Here is a 17,495-nt window from a genome sequence, read left to right as displayed (position 1 = left end):
TCCTGAATAGGATTCGCACCTCAGATGGCATCTGCTAGGACTCTCTGTATAAAAGGGTCCACAGTATCCTCCTCTCAGTGCGACTGTGGGGTCCCACGTCAAACTGTAGATCACATCATGACCAGCTGTAAGTGGTCCAGTGTCCTATTTTTTTTAATGTAAATGATGCTGTGCTTCAGATGGCCTAGACCAGGGGTAGGCAACCTTGACTCTTTTATGACTCATCATAAAAGAGCCAAGGTTGCCTACCCCTGGCCTAGACATTGGTATTTGAACATAGATCTTGTTAACATTTATATTTTATGTTGTTGTTGTTAATTGCGAAGTCGTGTCTGACCCATCGCGATCCCATGGACAACGTTCCTCCAGGTCTTCCTGTCCTCTACCATCTTCTGGAGTCCATTTAAGTTCACGCCTACTGCTTCAGTGACTCCATCCAGCCACCTCATTCTCTGTCGTCCCCTTTTTCTATTGTCCTCAATCTTTCCCAGTATTAGGCCCTTCTCCAGTGAGTCCTTCCTTCTCATTAGGTGGCCAAAGTAGTTGAGTTTCAACTTCAGGATCTGGCCTTCTAAGGAGCAGTCGGGGTTGATCTCTTCTAGGACTGACCGGTTTGAACGCCTTGCAGTCCAAGGGACTCGCAGGAGTCTTCACCAGCACCATAGTTCAAAGGCCTCAATTCTTTGTCGCTCAGTCTTTCGTATGGTCCAACTTTCACATCCATACATTGCAACTGGGAAAACCATGACCTTGACTATACACACTTTTGTTGGCAGGGTGATGTCCCTGCTTTTTAGTATGGGTATCTAGATTTGCCATAGCTTTCCTCCCCAGGAGCAAGTGTCTTTCAATTTCTTGGCTGCAGTTCCCATCTGAGGTGATCTTGGAGCCCAGGAAAATAAAATCTGTCACTACCTCCATTTCTTCCCCATCTATTTGCCAGGAACTGAGAGGGCCGGATACCATGATTTTGGTTTTCTTAATGTTGAGTTTCAAGCCAACTTTTGCACTCTCCTTCTTTACCCGCATCAAGAGGCTCTTTAGTTCCTCTTCACTTTCTGCCATCAGAGTGGTATCATCTGCATATCTTAGGTTGTTGATATTTCTCCCGGCAATCTTAATTCCAACTTTTGATTCATCTAGCCCTGCCTTTCTCATGATGTGCTCTGCATATAAGTTAAATAGGCAGGGCGACAGTATACAGCCTTGCCGGACTCCTTTTCCAATTTTGAACCAATCAGTGGTTCCATGTCCAATTCTCACTATTGCTTCTTGACCCACATATAGGTTTCCCAAGAGATAAATAAGATGGTCTGGTACTCCCATCTCTTTAAGAACTTGCCACAATTTGTTGTGATCCACACAATCAAAGGCTTTAGCATAGTCAATGAAGCAGAAGTAGATGTTTTTCTGGAACTCCCTAGCTTTCTCCATGTCCAGCATATGTTGAATCTAGGTGACTTGTTAATATATATGCTAAGCCCTGTATGATAGGCCATACACCAAACAAACAAACAAACAAACAAACAAACAAACAAATAAATCTGATACTGATAAATTGGCAGAAAGTGACTAAAGTATAGGAGTATTATTTATTTATTTACATTTGTTATGGCTGCCCACTCCAAAAGATAAGGCACGGGGATTTCCTACTCCACTTCCCTATGCTTATTTTGATATAAATAATTCTCCCTGCTCCCTTTTACAGCCAAATAGGGAACAGAGATTGTATTAAATTGCATGCTTTTGAAAACAGACTAGAAATTTATTTCTCCTAGCTGCTTCAAAGAATTTTACTTGCAGGTATTTTTAGTATCTTCTTTAACCCAAATCTTACAAATTTCAGATTGAACGAATAGACTGATCTCAGTGGATTTATTTCAGACTATTCTTGAGCCTGTCCCTTCCAGATATGTTGGATTACAGCCTCCATCATGCATAACCAACCATGGTATTTGGGAATAATTGTTTTATAGTCCAACAATTCTGGAGAAATGGATTATATGTTCAAAAGGTAAAGTTTAAAGACAGATTGTGTACCCTTCTCTTAATTCTTGTTCCACTTGTAGACTAAATGGTTATTATGGTACACTTTCAGCTATGATAGTTTCCTGTGCTTTTAAAGGGGAAATCTGAAATTTCTTGGAATCTTCTTATGCACCCAAACATTTAAAATGAATTTAGAGATTAAAAACTTGAGTTAAGAAGCTTCTGTGAAGGTACTTTATCTTCTGAGATCTGTTAAAAAAAAAAAAAAGCTCCAGTAGAAGATGACCTCACAAACCTATATGAATTACTTCCAAACTTTAACATAAAAAGCTTAAGACACAATTACTGTGCTTCTCTACTGGTATTTTGGCAACAATTTCAAATTGCCAGTACTCCTAAGATTTCAGAACTTCTAAGTATATCCAAGTTTCTAAGCGCCCCATAATTACAGAATTGATATTTTCTGGCAATCAGTCATATGTCCTATTTTTAAATGTTTCTTGATAAAATACTGCTGACAAATTCATCTTGCTTAATGGCTTAGCAAAAAAAAAAAAAAATCTTGGTTCCCCATTCCTTATTAGCTAATAATTTACAGTGGCATGGATCTAAACTTTGCTGAAAAGTTCAAAGTATTTTGATAAATGTGAAAGATGCAGTAATCATGACACCACTAATGGAGCACTTCAAGAATATCCTTTTATCTGAACCTTTGATAAGTATTTTTAACTCATCACCACTCTTCTATCTGTGAATTTGCAAACTGGAATTGTTAAAAAAATGACAATGCAGCAGCCAATGATACTGTTCTTCTTCATCTATGTGCATGAACATCAAAAGTCATCTCAAACAAATAAATATAATATTAAATGACTATAATCGAGATATACCGGTGTTGGCATACACCATTTCCTTATTTTTTTTGTAATAATTTATAAACAAGTGAAAAGGTATTAATTTTAGATCAATTAATTTTGGATCAGCTTCCCAGATCCAAGAAACTCTATTAAAATTTACCAACTTTTCGAAACAAATTAGGAGAATTCTGGATAGAATTGTGCATATATTGATTACAGCCTGGAAAAAACTTAAGATTAGCCTTAAAAGCAATTTTTGGAATTTTTATCATTATAGACACCACTATTAGAGCGAGAAGCTAAATAAAGCAAACAAGTTTATTTTAAAATGGACAACTCTTTCAAGCACTAACCCAACCCCTAAATCTATCACCGGAGGTGGGAATGGCTAAGAACTCATGCATAGACAATCCTCAATTTATGATCACTTGTTCAGCAACTGTTCAAAAACAAATGAAGTGCTGAATGAGGGGAATCTATGATTGGTCTGCAAAGTCGCAGCTGTTGCAGCGTCACTATAATTACTTGATCACTCGGCTTGCAATTTCAATGTCACATGATCACCATATGTGACCTTCCCTGTCTGCTTTCCACAAGCAAAGTCAATGGGGAAGCCAGTAGGGAAGGTCACAAGTCACTCCCATGCGATTCTCCCGTGGAGTCCGCTATGGAGTATGAAATGTCAAAGATCTTGTATTCTGATGTGCTCTGTAACTCAGCATGCCACACTCACCTGTGGCCCTTGCCAGCCCACCCACACTCCCCAGCCTCTTCCTATGGCCCTCACCAGCTTGCCCATGGTCCTGACTGGGCTGCCCAAGGTCCAACGCATGCTTGCGGCACACCCCACCCCTTACACTACTTGTCCGGGGCTCCTGCCTCTTCCCACTAAATGACCCATGCATTCCTGATGTTACAGTGGCAACCAGGTTTGACATTACTGAACATTGTGGTCATGTGATATTGTGCTTTACAACCACATCATTTAGGGATAGCAATTCTTGGCTGCTGTCACAACCTGAGGACTACCTCTAATTTCTCGGAATGTATGAATTCGTTAACTGTGGTTTCTAAACTGCTGCTTATGGCTTAGCAGGGAATGTAAACACAGATAATTGAGAACTGTTCAGTAACTCAGGGTTAGTGAACTGTGGCTTAGCCTGAATCTATACTTCTATTTAGGTCTAGAAATTTGATTGGTGTTTTCAGAGTGACAAAGATGTAACATCTGAGTATGACCCCATAATACTTTTGTTCTTCATTTTCTCAAGTATAATATATTTAACTGGTGAATAAATCAAGCACCATATATAAGTCATGATAATTTTATGAGAGCTAATAAAGATAATATTCCTTTTTCACTGAAAAGATAACAAAAATATATGGTTGTACAGTACATTATTACATGGAAGTACATACAGCAGGGGTGCCAAACTGCTGGCCTGTGGGCCGGATGCGTCACGACAAAACCGTGCCCATCCCATTGCCGGCAATGAAGAAAAAGCTCCAATATGTTGCACAATGTCATGTGACATTGCAAGTTTGACATGTCTGACATACAGAATTGCATAGAGGACATATCTAATTCAAATAAAACTTTCCAATTTGTTACTCACAAGCTGATTTATTAGTCCATTTAAACTTTTATGCCCTCAGACCAAGACATTGAGTATTGTGATCAATTAGCATTTTGAGTGTTATTTTCCATTTGTACAGTAATTGTTCTGAAAATGGAGGAAATTGTTTCCAGGCTATTCTCCAGCTCAGAGAAGACCTGTCAGCTATACTGGTAATTTTACACATCTAATTAGCTTGGTAGATTCCCCAGAAACAAATGAGGCTGTGATAGTCTATTAGCTCACATGTTGGAGTTGCTAACCATTTCACATAATGAGAACATGCCTTAGAAAAACGCATCGTGATAGGAAGTCCTATTCCTGAAACAGTTAGTGTGACATCTTAAAATAGCTTCCTTAGAACCATTTTGAATCACAAAGAATTTCTGAAAAACACTTTTTAAAATGACTACAGAGCAAATATAAATGTGGGACTTGAGTCCTACCTTGTACAGGTAGTCCTTGACTTACAATTGTTCGTTTAATTGTAATAGCACTTTAAAAAAGTGACCTATGACATTTTTTCACACTTATGACCATTGCAGCATTCCCATGGTCACATGATCAAAATTCAAATGACTGACAACTGACTCATTTTTATGACAGTTGCAGTGTCCAGGGTCATGTTTTCATCTTTCATGGCCTTCTGACAAGCAAAGTCAATGGGGAAGCCAGATTCACTTAACAACTGTGTCACTAACTTAACAACTACAGTGATTTACTTAACAACGTTGGCTAGAAAGGTCATAAAATGGGGCAAAATTCACTTAACAAATATCTCATTTAGCAACAGAAATTTTGGGGTCAATTATGATCATAAATCAAGGACTACCTGTACAGTGCAAACTCTCTTCCACAGCTTTTCTGGGAAGGATTATGATACATCAAGAAATGGAAATGGCAAGCACATTATGGACTAAAGAAGAATTACACAAACGAAGCTATCAAGCCTCCAAAAATCTTTCATGCAATTCCCAGAGACTTTAAAATGATGTTTCTAAGCTTTAATTTCTTATGAGGCAGAAGAGAAAAATTATAAAGACATCAATGGGAAAATAATAATATCAGCAGATTTCATTTTAATTAAATGTATGTAAATGTATGTGTAAATGAAGTGAAATCAGATTTAGTTTTCGTTTCAGTTCCATCTCCTGATTTTAGGGAGCTGCCTCCAACAAAATCCCTAGCAGCTCAGGAATGGGTACCCCAGGCCCAGAAAAATTGGTTTAGTGGCAGTCCCACTTGAAGATGAAAAAATATTAATTCCTAGGTTATACGTCTCTTTTCAGCCTTATCAAATAAAGGAATTTTGTGAGCACATAAATATACTGACAACTCTATTCTACATACCGCCTTCCACATAATCACCAACAGAACTGCAATGCAAGGTGCCATCTTTGGAAGGAGGATTCTTCAAGAAAGTTTTTCACTCCTGGCAACTGCCTGGACAAGTCCCTGTGGTTTTCTTGGCAAGGTTTTAGCAAGTGATTTGCCATTGCCCATTTCCTAGGGCTGAGAGAGAAAGACTGGCCAAGATTACCCAGCTGGCTTCATATCTAAAGCAGGGGCTAGAAGTCACCGTCTCCCATTTTCTAGCCTGGTGCCTTAACCACTACACCAAACTGGCTCTCCTAAACGATGACTTTTATAAAATCAGTATTTGCTCCTCTTAATAGTTTTACGTATGTGTGACAAAAATATTATCTAGTTCAATGAGGCAGACTGATGTTACTCATAGAAAGATACATCCTGAGTTAAATACTTTTATTTTATTTTGTTCCAGTTTGGTTTAAATGATTACAGTTATTTTATCTGACACAGCTGAAAAGAATAGGTGTGATAGTTAGTACTGCTATGTTGAAATAAGGTAATTTGTTCCCTTATTTTGAAACGATTAAACATTCAACTATATTAGAACACAATTTCTGTAAAATTCAATGGAATGTTAGGCATATTTATGATATACATAATACTTCTTTTATGTATTAAATATGAATGAATTTTCAAATTTCCCCTGAATATTCTAGTGATAGCTAGATCAGAATTTGCTAGACACTGGGAAATATATAGAAAACAAATTAAAAGGCAAAGACAGTTAGTGTTAATGAAAATACCATTCTTAAAATCTCCCTTTCAGATGAATAAATTAATGAAATTTAGATATCAATATTGCATGATATAAAAATAGAATATTGGATTCTTACATTCTTAAAATGGATTCAGGTGTATAATCACTTAAGAAAAAATTATTAGCTTTTTTACATGTAGTATATGAAAATACATATACATAATTATGTCTATCAGTATTTAAACCTTTAAAAAAGAAGCAGAATACATTAGATTTCATAAATTCTGAAGCAAATAAACGGCCAGGAGATAAGCAGATCCTGGTGATACATATCAAAAACAGCAGAAGCTATACTTACGGTCAGTTTCTGAATCAATAGACAAAATAAGAATAACATATCTTGAGCCAAAGGAATAAAAAAAATCAGCAACTATGACCATTTAGACTCCCGGTGGTACAACTAGGCTGAATAATGATAGACCAAGCAATGTTCCCAGAATATGCTAATGAGGTCATTACACCATAAAATCTCTATTTCCATTAATTTAATTCTCTCTATGGAAATACTGTAGTGGGGCAGGAAGATGGGAAGGCAGGTAGGCAGAGACAGACAGATAACAGACACACATTGATTCCAAGCATCTAATATATTTTGACATTAACTCTTTTTTATTCTTCCTAGTGTTTTTCCATTAAGTACAGAATCTGCTTCCCCCCCCCATTAACTAAGTGTAAATCCATTAGTTGCGACAGGAATTGACTGATTGGCTTGTTGCCCGTGCTTGACATATCCGGCTGAGGGACAGTGACTGGCCCAAAGTCACCCATCTGGCTTTCATGCCTAAGGCAGAATTAGAACTCACAGTCTCCTGGTTTCTAGCCTGATGCCTTACTAAACCAAACACACTAGTATAGTAACTTAGTTTAATTTTGGCTTAATTGGGAAAGCCAAGGGAAATCATCAAAACAATTAAAAAAACAATATTAGAATATTTTGGACATGTGATGCGACACCCGGAAAAATACGGCATACTCCATTTAATCCTCCAGGGAAAGATTGAAGGCAAACAAGGTCCGGGCAGAAGAAGAACATTGTGGCTTCAAAATCTAAGGGACTGGTTTGACAAAACTCAGCAGCACTTTTTCGTGTGGCTGCTGATAAAAACAGGATCGCCAACGTCTGATAACGGATATGGCACAACAAGAAGAAATTTTAATTGTACCAGGTTTCTTTACTGTTTCTTGTAAAAAAAAAGTATAGTGAAATGCTTCATTATATTATATTATAAACTATAATACAATGAATAAAAAAAATAAAAAATCATTAAAAGGATGAGATGAAATCGAAACTAGAACATGGCTTCTTATGCAAAACCTTGGAAAAGTTGATCCTTTGCTGCAATTGTTAGGTTACTAACATGGTTGTTAAGTGAAACTGGCTTCCCCGTTGACTTTGCTTCTCAGAAGATCAGAAAAGGTGATCACATGATCCCGGACACTGCAACTGTCATAAATATGAACCACTTGTCAAGCAACTGAGTTTGGATCACAGACTGAGGGCATGTAAATGTGAAAAATGGTCATGCCACTTTTTTCAGTGATGTTACAACTTTGAATGGTCACTAAATGAACTATTGTAAGCCAAGGACTACCTGTAGTTATCTGATCAAGACACTGCCTTAGATGCCAGATTCAATAGGTTAGTGAAAGAGACGCAACCATTAACTGATATTTCATCTAGTAACCTATAAGGGCAGATATATTTGTCTTGAGAGTAAACAACATACAGTGTTATTAGTAAATATTGGTTAACAATGTTTACAATGGTTAAAAAGCTAGCTAATGAGAAAGCATTTAAAATTAGATACTGCAAGCAAGAAAGTAAAATATATATGACAAAGCCCAATTTTATGACTTTTGTGGCAGTCATTAAGTGAACACTGTGGTCATATTAAGCAAATCTATTGTTTGCTATGGGCATTTTTACCATAAACTGGAAGTCATGGGACTATAAATAGCTGTAAATATGGGCTGGTTGCCAAATGCCCAGAATGCAGTCATGTGACTGGGTTTGGGTGTGGGTAGGGATGTGAGTACTTTGAATCCAAGTCCTAAGTAGTTTTTTCGGGGTCCATCCGAACTTTGAACAGTCATATGTCAAGGATTACCTGTAGTTACAAAACATGTTAATGTCACAGCATATTGTGCTGGAATCATCCAATGGTGTATATGTTTCCTAAGAGAGAAAAATGGTATACAGACTGAAAGATTGACTGACAAAGAATAAGCTTGTGATGAATGCTGTAATCATATACATCACAAATGTTTGGTTCAAATTTATGATCTCATTTCCTGTATGCCAGGAAAATCTCAGTTTGATAATCAAAACTTTAGAATAGAATAGAGCTGGAAGGGACCTTGGAGGTCTTCTAGTCCAGCTCCCTGTTCAAGCAGGAGAACCTATACCATCTCAGACAGGTGATTATCTAGTCTCTTCTTAAAAATCTCCAGTGATGGAGTGTCCACAATTTCTGGAGGCAAGCTGTTCCACTGGTTGATTGTCCTCACTGTCAGGAAGTTTCTTCTTAATTCCAGGTTGCTTCTCTCTTTCATCAGTTTCCAGCCATTAGTTGTTCTTCTCTGAATTTTTTCCAAACTCTCAACATCTTTTTTGTGATATGGTGACCAAAATTGGCTGTAGTATTCCAGGTGAGGTCTTACTAGGGTTTTATAAAGCAGTACTAATACTTTGCGTGATCTTGATTCTATGCCTCTGTTTATACAATCCAGGATTGTATTAGATATTTTATTTTATTTTACTTTATTTTATTATACCAGTTCTAGTTCTAGAAATTCATTAGAATTGTAGTTATGTTCTGGCCATAATGCATAAACCAAGTTCAGCACATAAAAGAAGCAAAATGATTTTACATTCATTATTCTTTGTGGGATTACTGTAACTATTTCCTTGGGAAAGGGCTTTTTTTAAAGTTCTCTTGGTGTTCCACCACAGTCTTTAGATTTCCAACATATTGTAGATTAAATGGAGAGGGTTTTTTTTGCTTTTTGTAGTCAAAGGCCTTTGCATCTTTTGTTTATTCTACCACCAGTGCTTCAGAGCAGTTCAAACTGGAGGTTCTCTACCATGTCTTAGGAAGCATCCAATATGTCAGCAGAGTTTTTGAAAAGGATGCATTTCATTTTATTATCTGAATTCCCAGATGAGGGCCAATGTTTTATTACAGCTTATTTAACTCAGACTTTCCAAGGTGAACTATTTGATTGAGTCAAGGAAGACAGATTACTTTCACATTCACTGCAATCATTTGCTGAAGCTAGAAATGTTACAGAATGATAGATGAAGAAATTTTCACAGGACTAAACTAGCAATATTAGTCCTTAGGGAAAAAGTACTTTCCTTATGATTTGAGACTTCATCTCCAAACTATAACTGTTTTGGCAGATACCAGGTTTGCAAATATAGTCCTAAAATTTTCAGGGGCTTGGAATAATTTTGAGCAAGGCATTATTGATTCCTTTCCTACTTACCTCACAGCAATAATATCAGCCCATCTTCAGATAGTACAAATATAAATTACAACATAATAAATATATTTTATAAGAATATCAATAAAAAGTTATATAGAAAGGACTCTGATACAGAATGGAGAAGGTAGAACTGTATATTATCCTGTAATGTGATCATCCAGACATAAAGATTGTAGCTGTGGATCAGTGTTTCTCAACCTTGACAATTTTAAGGCATGTGGACTTCAACTCCCAGAATTCCACAGCCAGCAATGGCTGTGGAATTCTGGAGTTGAAGTCCACATGCCTTAAAATTGTCAAGGTTGAGAAACACTGCTGTGGATGATAAGCTGAGCCTAAGAAGGGACAAAGAGAAGAATCAGATATGCTGTTGCATCTGCAGAATCTCTCACAGGGAAGGGAAGCTGAAATGAGTTAAAGAGCTGGCAGAAGCAGATGAACTTAAGAGGGAAGTATAAAATGGCTAGCAAGCAGAGATACGTAGTTGTCTTGGACTGCAGAAGAGATGCAGGTTCCAAAATGGTTTAAGATACCAAACAGGAAGATGCAGTAGCATGGGATCAAGTATCAAGGCAGAGATTTCCAAAAGGAAAAGGGGATTTGAAGAGAAAAGAGGATCATGATTATACTATCAATCAGAGATTGCCAGACAAGTTCCAGCTAAAGATCTTGATTAACTCTATGGGAAATTCAACATAGCAAAAGCTAAGATAGACACAATGTTAATTGGGCCATCAAGCTATTCTGTATATACAGTACATTCTCTTTTGAGCATAGAAAGGGGGGGGGGAGACTGAAACTCTGAATGTTTAACCTGCATAATTATTTAAAGAATTGGTCTCTTAGAACAAATACTTTTCTATCCTTTGTTATGCTTCCTCCCCACAAAAAACAAATAAAGAAATGATGTGGCATGGTTCACTTTAAGGTCTTATGTCTTATCTAATTCCTACATGGGCCAGTGACTGCTTTCAAAATTCAGCAGAAAAAAGAGAATCCGTCACCAGCAATTTGGGACTGCTTTTTTATTTTCATTGAAGAAAACCAACTACTTTTGGTTGCATTATTGCCATTCCACTGCTATATATGCACGACAGTATGATTGTTCAGAATCACAATCTGAGCATTATTTTCCCTTTCTCTTGCCATCTTTTTCTTTGTATGTAAAGTTCCTTCAGACTGTAAGTCTGAGGGCTAGGACTGCTTTTCTTACTAATACCTCCAATACTCAAGCAGCTGAATATCAGTGCTCTAAATTCAGAAAACAAAGGTCAAGAGCACCATATGCTGAAAACCTGTGGATACTTTCTTCATGAGGCAAATTTCCAGTTAAAAAGCGACAGAACCTCTGTGGATATGGTAGCTTCACATACCTTCATGTTTTAAATTGTTTCTTTTCTGTTTGACTGAGTGTTGTATTGGGAAGGCCAATACTTTTATGGAGGAGGAAGAGGAGGACCTTTGAAAACTTGCAGGGAATTCAGAATTAGAGAATTGTGGAGAGAATAGAGTTTTGATTGGCCCACTTATACATCTCAGGTAGTGTCTAGTAGGCACATATGACATAAGGACAAGGGAATCTCATTCTTCACTACAGACAGGAAAGTACCTGTATTGATTGCATGTGCTTGACTATTTAACAGCAATCTGATGTAGCAATTTGGAAATGGCATAGTTACAGTGAATCCCTACAGCAGGGGTGTCAAACTCACAATGTCATGTGATATGTCGTGACGTATCGCGACTTTTTTTGCCATTGCTGGGCAATGGGGTGGGCGTGGTTTTGCTATGATGCATCTGGCCCCCAGACTAGCAGTTTGACACCCCTGCCCTACAGCCTGTAGGTTTGTTTGTCTAAAGAGTAAGTTTAATAACGGCTATAAAAATCCCCACATTGCCATCTGGAAAGTTCCTACCCTGGTTGATTATTTTCCAAAGAATTCCTCACAATTGGGTTCATTACCAAAATTCTGCTTTGTGAACCAATAACACCTAACAAAAAGTAGAGTGTATCACCTTGCTGTAACTGTTACAATTCAAACCTATTAAGCCCCCAATAAAAACAACACATGGCTGCTATTTCTTGTAAAGTGGTGCAATTTTCATATTTTGAAAAGCAACTGGCAAATTCTATTCAGCGCTTTCTCTGGTTTTTAAGTTTCAAGGTTCTTGGATTTTTAGCACAGTGAAGTGAGAGAAATTACTTTTTCCATGGTGGATCTCATTTTCAAAAAGACCGATATGTGACTGATGAGGTTGATATTGCTTTGAAATGGAGATACTTTCTGTGGAAGACACAGGCGCTTAATGTGACAGGAGATTTCACATTTCAAGAGATGAGCTTGAGAGCTGCCAGGAATTTTCAAGCACCCAAGTAAAGGGGAAAAAAGGGGCCTCCCCATAATAAACTTAGAAAGAATAGAAAAGCAAAAGAACCTGCTGTTAACCTCTAAAGCCATATTTGGAGACCACCACAGAACAAAAATGAGATATAAAGACGGGAAAAGAGTTTAATCAATAAAACCAAACAATGTTTTGCAAACAGAAAGAAAATGGGAAGCAAGAATAACAGCAGTGAAAAGATAATTTTCAACTAGAATAGCTTGTTTGTGGGAAAGTAAGTTCTTTATGAGAAAAAGAAATTAAAAATCCCAAAGAATAACAAGAAGCTGAGGCAATGAATAATGTACAGTACCTTGAATCATTGGTTCATCATACATAGTTCAGTTTTGTACTGAATTTGTGAATATATACCTGCTAAAAATCTAGGTAGAAAATCCAGCAGATTTCAAGAGGAAGGAAGCCCCATTCCTCCACAGCCAGTACAGGAATGCATTTTTTTAAAATTTCTCCCATCAGAAGAGTAAAAAATCTTGATGGTTGTCAGCTTTCTTTATAAGGTTCCTTTATTCTTGAGTACTATGTAAGAATAGACTGACAAGTGAATTTCAGTTTGAAATATATCAATTTACACTAAAGGCATGGAAGGTACTTTTTTTCTACTTTATGTAATTTCTTCTACGTAGGAGTTCTTTTTTATAGAAATTTACAATACATAGAAATATAGGAAAGAGGAAAATAGATTCATGAACTGATAGCTTGAAACAAGTGCCTTTTGCTCATTAGAGTACTGAAGACATAGAAATGCCATATGGCATACAGAGAGTAATATTTATCCCATTTCCTGCATCCCCAAGTCCATGCTAACAAAAATTGAATGTAACAAAATAAGAAAAGTGTATTATTACAAAATCTAAAAAAAAATTGTATTGTAGCCCTTGGAAACTAGAAGTCACATTAATCTTACCGGGGAAACCAATGGACAATTTTTCAATCTTACAGACTAGCACTGATGATATTACCTAGTTTGGGTAATGAAACATCTGCAAGAAAACAAGCAAGCTCAGAGAGCACGAAGGACCTCTTTATTACAACCTTACATTTTAATATGGTTTACAATATGAAAGTTTTATTTGGTGGAACCAAATTTTCATCTATTAGTGTTTCACTTGTATTTAGGCTCCTTTTAAAAAAATAGGGCCCTTATTCGTTCCCCCCCCCCACTAATTCCTTAGTTATGCAAAACTAAGTAGCTGCTGGATTAATGGCTGGGCTTGTTTTTTTTTTTTTTTTTTTGAGAAAGTGGAGGGTTGGGGGTTGGGATAGGGAAGGGGTTTAAGAGGAATCCCCCCCTCTTTTATAGCAAAGATGACTATCCTTCTGGAAGTCTGATTCTTTTATCTGTAATTTGGAAGAATTTTAAATAATTTAGCCTATTAATTCCAATTTAAATTAAATTAAACTAGTCTAGCCTTCAGCTATTGAAAAATAATCCACCAATGGAAGAGAGAACTATACCTGCCTAGGACCCAAAGTTGTACGTCTGAATCCTGGGCGAGATCAGTCAAGACTGGGATCTTGTAGTCCAGGACAGGCGTGGCAACTTTGGCTGACTGATCTGATTGGGCAGGAATACAGTCTCAACCCATTGGTGGATTATTCATCTCCAGTGCTGGAGAATGTTTCTTAACTTTTTCATCCCCTTGATTGTATAAGCCATGGTTCTGGAGTTAACAACTATCCCAAAGTTATCTACACTAGAAACCAAAAAAAGGTGTTCATGGGACTTGCATATTAAGCTACAATTTGTTTTAACCATGGTTTGTTAAATACATTAGCTTTTTTGCCCACTTATTTTTAGTATTTCTATCTTTGTATCTTGGGATATGTTAAAAGCTGGGGCAGAACACAAAATCAAACCAGGAAATAAGCCATGAAGCCTGCCTACGCATCATTGTAAGCCACATTTGAAAACACTAAGACAAAAATAAAACAGGTTTTCAAACTTGGCTAGGCTACCCATGGTTTATTTACTGGTCTCTCTTAGCAAATCATGCTAAATAAGAAAGAAATCAAAATAAAGCATAATGCAGTGCAATATGCTATATATCCAAAATTAGTATGAATTTTACTTCATCTCTTTTCATAAAATCTAATAGAATAAAGCAACTTGATGCACCACACAATACAGTTATGCAGAGCAAATAAAGTAGAGAAGAAAGATAGGAGGGAAGGGATGCGGGAGTATGGGAATAAGACTAACAAGCATATCTTACTGGGTTTTTACACTTACAGTTAGTGCAACCAGCCTCATCAATTCCACTTTCACAGTCTTTTTCTCCATCACATTTCCAAGATGCAGGAATGCATTTATTGCTGGAGTCTCCACAGCTAATTTTTTCAGCTAGACATACTTGTTTGGCTACAAAAACAAACAAATGGAACACAGTTAAAGTTACCCATGCCAAGAATATATTGTATCACATCCAGTGTTGTTTTGATTTTTACAAATTGTAGACATTATTTATAATAGGTCAAATAGCTCTGAAAGAAATAGGATTTCTTTTCCCTCTCATATCTCTGAAAGCTTCAAATAAAGTTAAAGAAAATAAATTTATCCCAAATATTACACAATACAAATAGTGTAGACTGCATGGATTCAGTTTTTATTGTCTCTAATTTTGATGAAATAAGGAAGTATTTATAAATTAGAAATAATACTACTTAAGTTCACTGACCCACATACAATTGGAGTAAAAATTACAAAATATATTTCTGGTTTTTTTTAAAGAAAGGAAGATAATTTAGAGAAGCTGCTTATTTGATAAATATCTACAGACCCCTCACATCCTGGACATAAACTGTTTCAACTTCTTCCCTCAAGACGATGCTATAGGGCAGACATGTCAAACTCGCGACATCACGTGATGCTGCGCAACATATTGGGACGGTTTTGCCATTGCCGGCAATGGGGTGGATGCAGCTTCCAGATGACACATCCGGCCCACTGGCTGGCAGTTTGACACCCCTGCTATAGGGCATTGCACATTAAAACAACTAGACACAAGAACATTTTTTTCTCCCATGCCATCACTCTACTAAACAACTAATTCCCACAACACTGTCAAACTACCTAGTAGACTGTATTACTATTATCCTTCTCATCCTTCCTATTACCTATCTCTTATCTTCTTATAACTATAACTTTGTTGCTTGTATCTTACAATTTGTATTGTTTTATTTAGTATCCTAGTATGATTTATGTTGAATGCTTATTTAGTATCCTACGACCATCACTGAGTGTTGTGTCTTTTGATTTATGATTAATGTATTTTATGATTATAATCATAATTTATCACTTGTTGCTTGTATGCACCAGAGACAAATTTCTTTTGTGTCCAATCACACTTGGCCAATAAAGAATTCTAATTCTAAATTCTTTGAATTGGCTGTGTAGTAGTTGTATGATGAAATATTTAGTCTTGCTGCAAATGTGCTGTCAGTGAACACTCTTGATAATATAATAATGGCTTTCTTTGATGGCCCTAACACTGGAGAGCCCATCCTTGTTGGGTTTTTTTTTTTAAAGAAATGTTAGAAACTCTACAGAAAACACAGACAGAACTAAGTCTTTGTTTGGACTGCATCATCTGGGAATATAAATATACCCCCCACCACCACAGGGAGAAGAATACAAAATTTAGTAAACAAAATGGAAATACACTCAAAATTGCCTTGCAATAAGCCTCACATTCACTTTACAATCTATAAATAAATAATGTAAGATAATCTTAATAATGTAGGAAATACAAAGTGTAGTGTTGGATATAGCAAACAAATTTATGGAGAATGTTTATTTAATACATATTTTACAGCACTGATAAGGATAATCCTGAAGCCAATAACTGCTTACCAATAATAATCTAATATGTTTTCTTGCAAGTAAGCCTGGCTTATTTTAATGGATCTTACTTCAGGAAAGCTAATAATGACTGCAGTTTCAAATGCAGAAATGCCTTAATTTTGTATATGCCAAATTAGGAAAATTTCTAATACTGGAGAGCAATATTTAATATTTCTCCAATTAACCCAACTGTCCCTACTTGCATTCTCTTTTTCAGGTATTTAGTTTTATGTTTGGGATTCTTAAATAGGTAGAAACATATAATACCAAATTAAATCTGATCAGCTGTCATAAAGATGGCACTACTAATATTCTTACTAGAATAGCATACTTTATTGGTCAAGTATGATTAGAAAACACAAGGAATTTGTCTCTGATGCATACGCTCTCAATGTACATGCAAAAGAACAAAGCAATAATAATTGTAACATCAAAGTAATAATGATAGTTAACAATGATAACAATAAGAGAAGATAGTAGAACAGATGAGAAGAACAAAAGTAATACAGCCTTACTACATGGGTAAATAGATATAAGACAGTACTGTGGGAATTAGATGTTCAGCAGAGTGATGGTACAAGGAAAAAAACTGTCCCCATATCTAGTTGTTTTGGCATGAAATGCCCTATAACGGCATTCTGAGGGGAGAAATTGAAACAGTTTATGTCCAGGATGTGAGAGCTCTAGATATTTTCTCAACCCTCTTTCTGATCCAATACAGGTCTGATCCAATATAGGTCTATTGTATACTTGTTTAATCAGTAGGAGGTGGTACAGACAGTGGGCATTAGAGTAACCCGAATGGCATCACCCATCCGGTTCGAGCAGGTGGATGGATCCCTTTTGGGGGGGCTCCTGCCACGTTTGTCACGGAACCAGAGGATGGAAATGGGTACGTATTGGGAAACCCTCCGGTTTATAGTGGTCCCATCTATGACTGAGGCAGTGATCCTAGGTTTGGCTTGGTTGGACAAATGGACTCCGACCATGTGGTGGGCTGACAGGTGTCAGCATTCCCAGATTGGGGTGGGACCACAGCTGCCTCAACCACGTACAAATGATGCGAAGAAGAAGACAGAGGGGGTCAAGGCAGCGCAGGAGGAGGGTGGTCATAACTTTCCAGCTGTATATAACGACCTTGCAGCTATATAGTATATAGATACATTGATGAC

At 36.8% G+C, this 17,495-nt stretch overlaps 1 protein-coding gene across 1 annotated transcript in view; it reads right to left on the bottom strand.

The window, feature by feature from the left end:
• The window catches only part of LRP8 (LDL receptor related protein 8), a 204,494-nt gene that overhangs the window by 37,484 nt on the left and 149,515 nt on the right, over positions 1-17,495 (bottom strand). Inside the window, exon 4 of the mRNA XM_039319779.1 lies at positions 14,713-14,841. Within this exon, the coding sequence (XP_039175713.1) occupies positions 14,713-14,841 (129 nt within the window). The remainder of the gene's footprint in view (positions 1-14,712; positions 14,842-17,495) is intronic.

This window comes from Crotalus tigris, unplaced genomic scaffold (assembly GCF_016545835.1).
Source record: "Crotalus tigris isolate CLP2741 ecotype Arizona unplaced genomic scaffold, ASM1654583v1 scf7180000023617.9722795, whole genome shotgun sequence".
Classification (NCBI taxonomy): Eukaryota; Metazoa; Chordata; class Lepidosauria; order Squamata; family Viperidae; genus Crotalus; species Crotalus tigris.
This window is presented reverse-complemented; position numbering and strand designations above follow the sequence as displayed.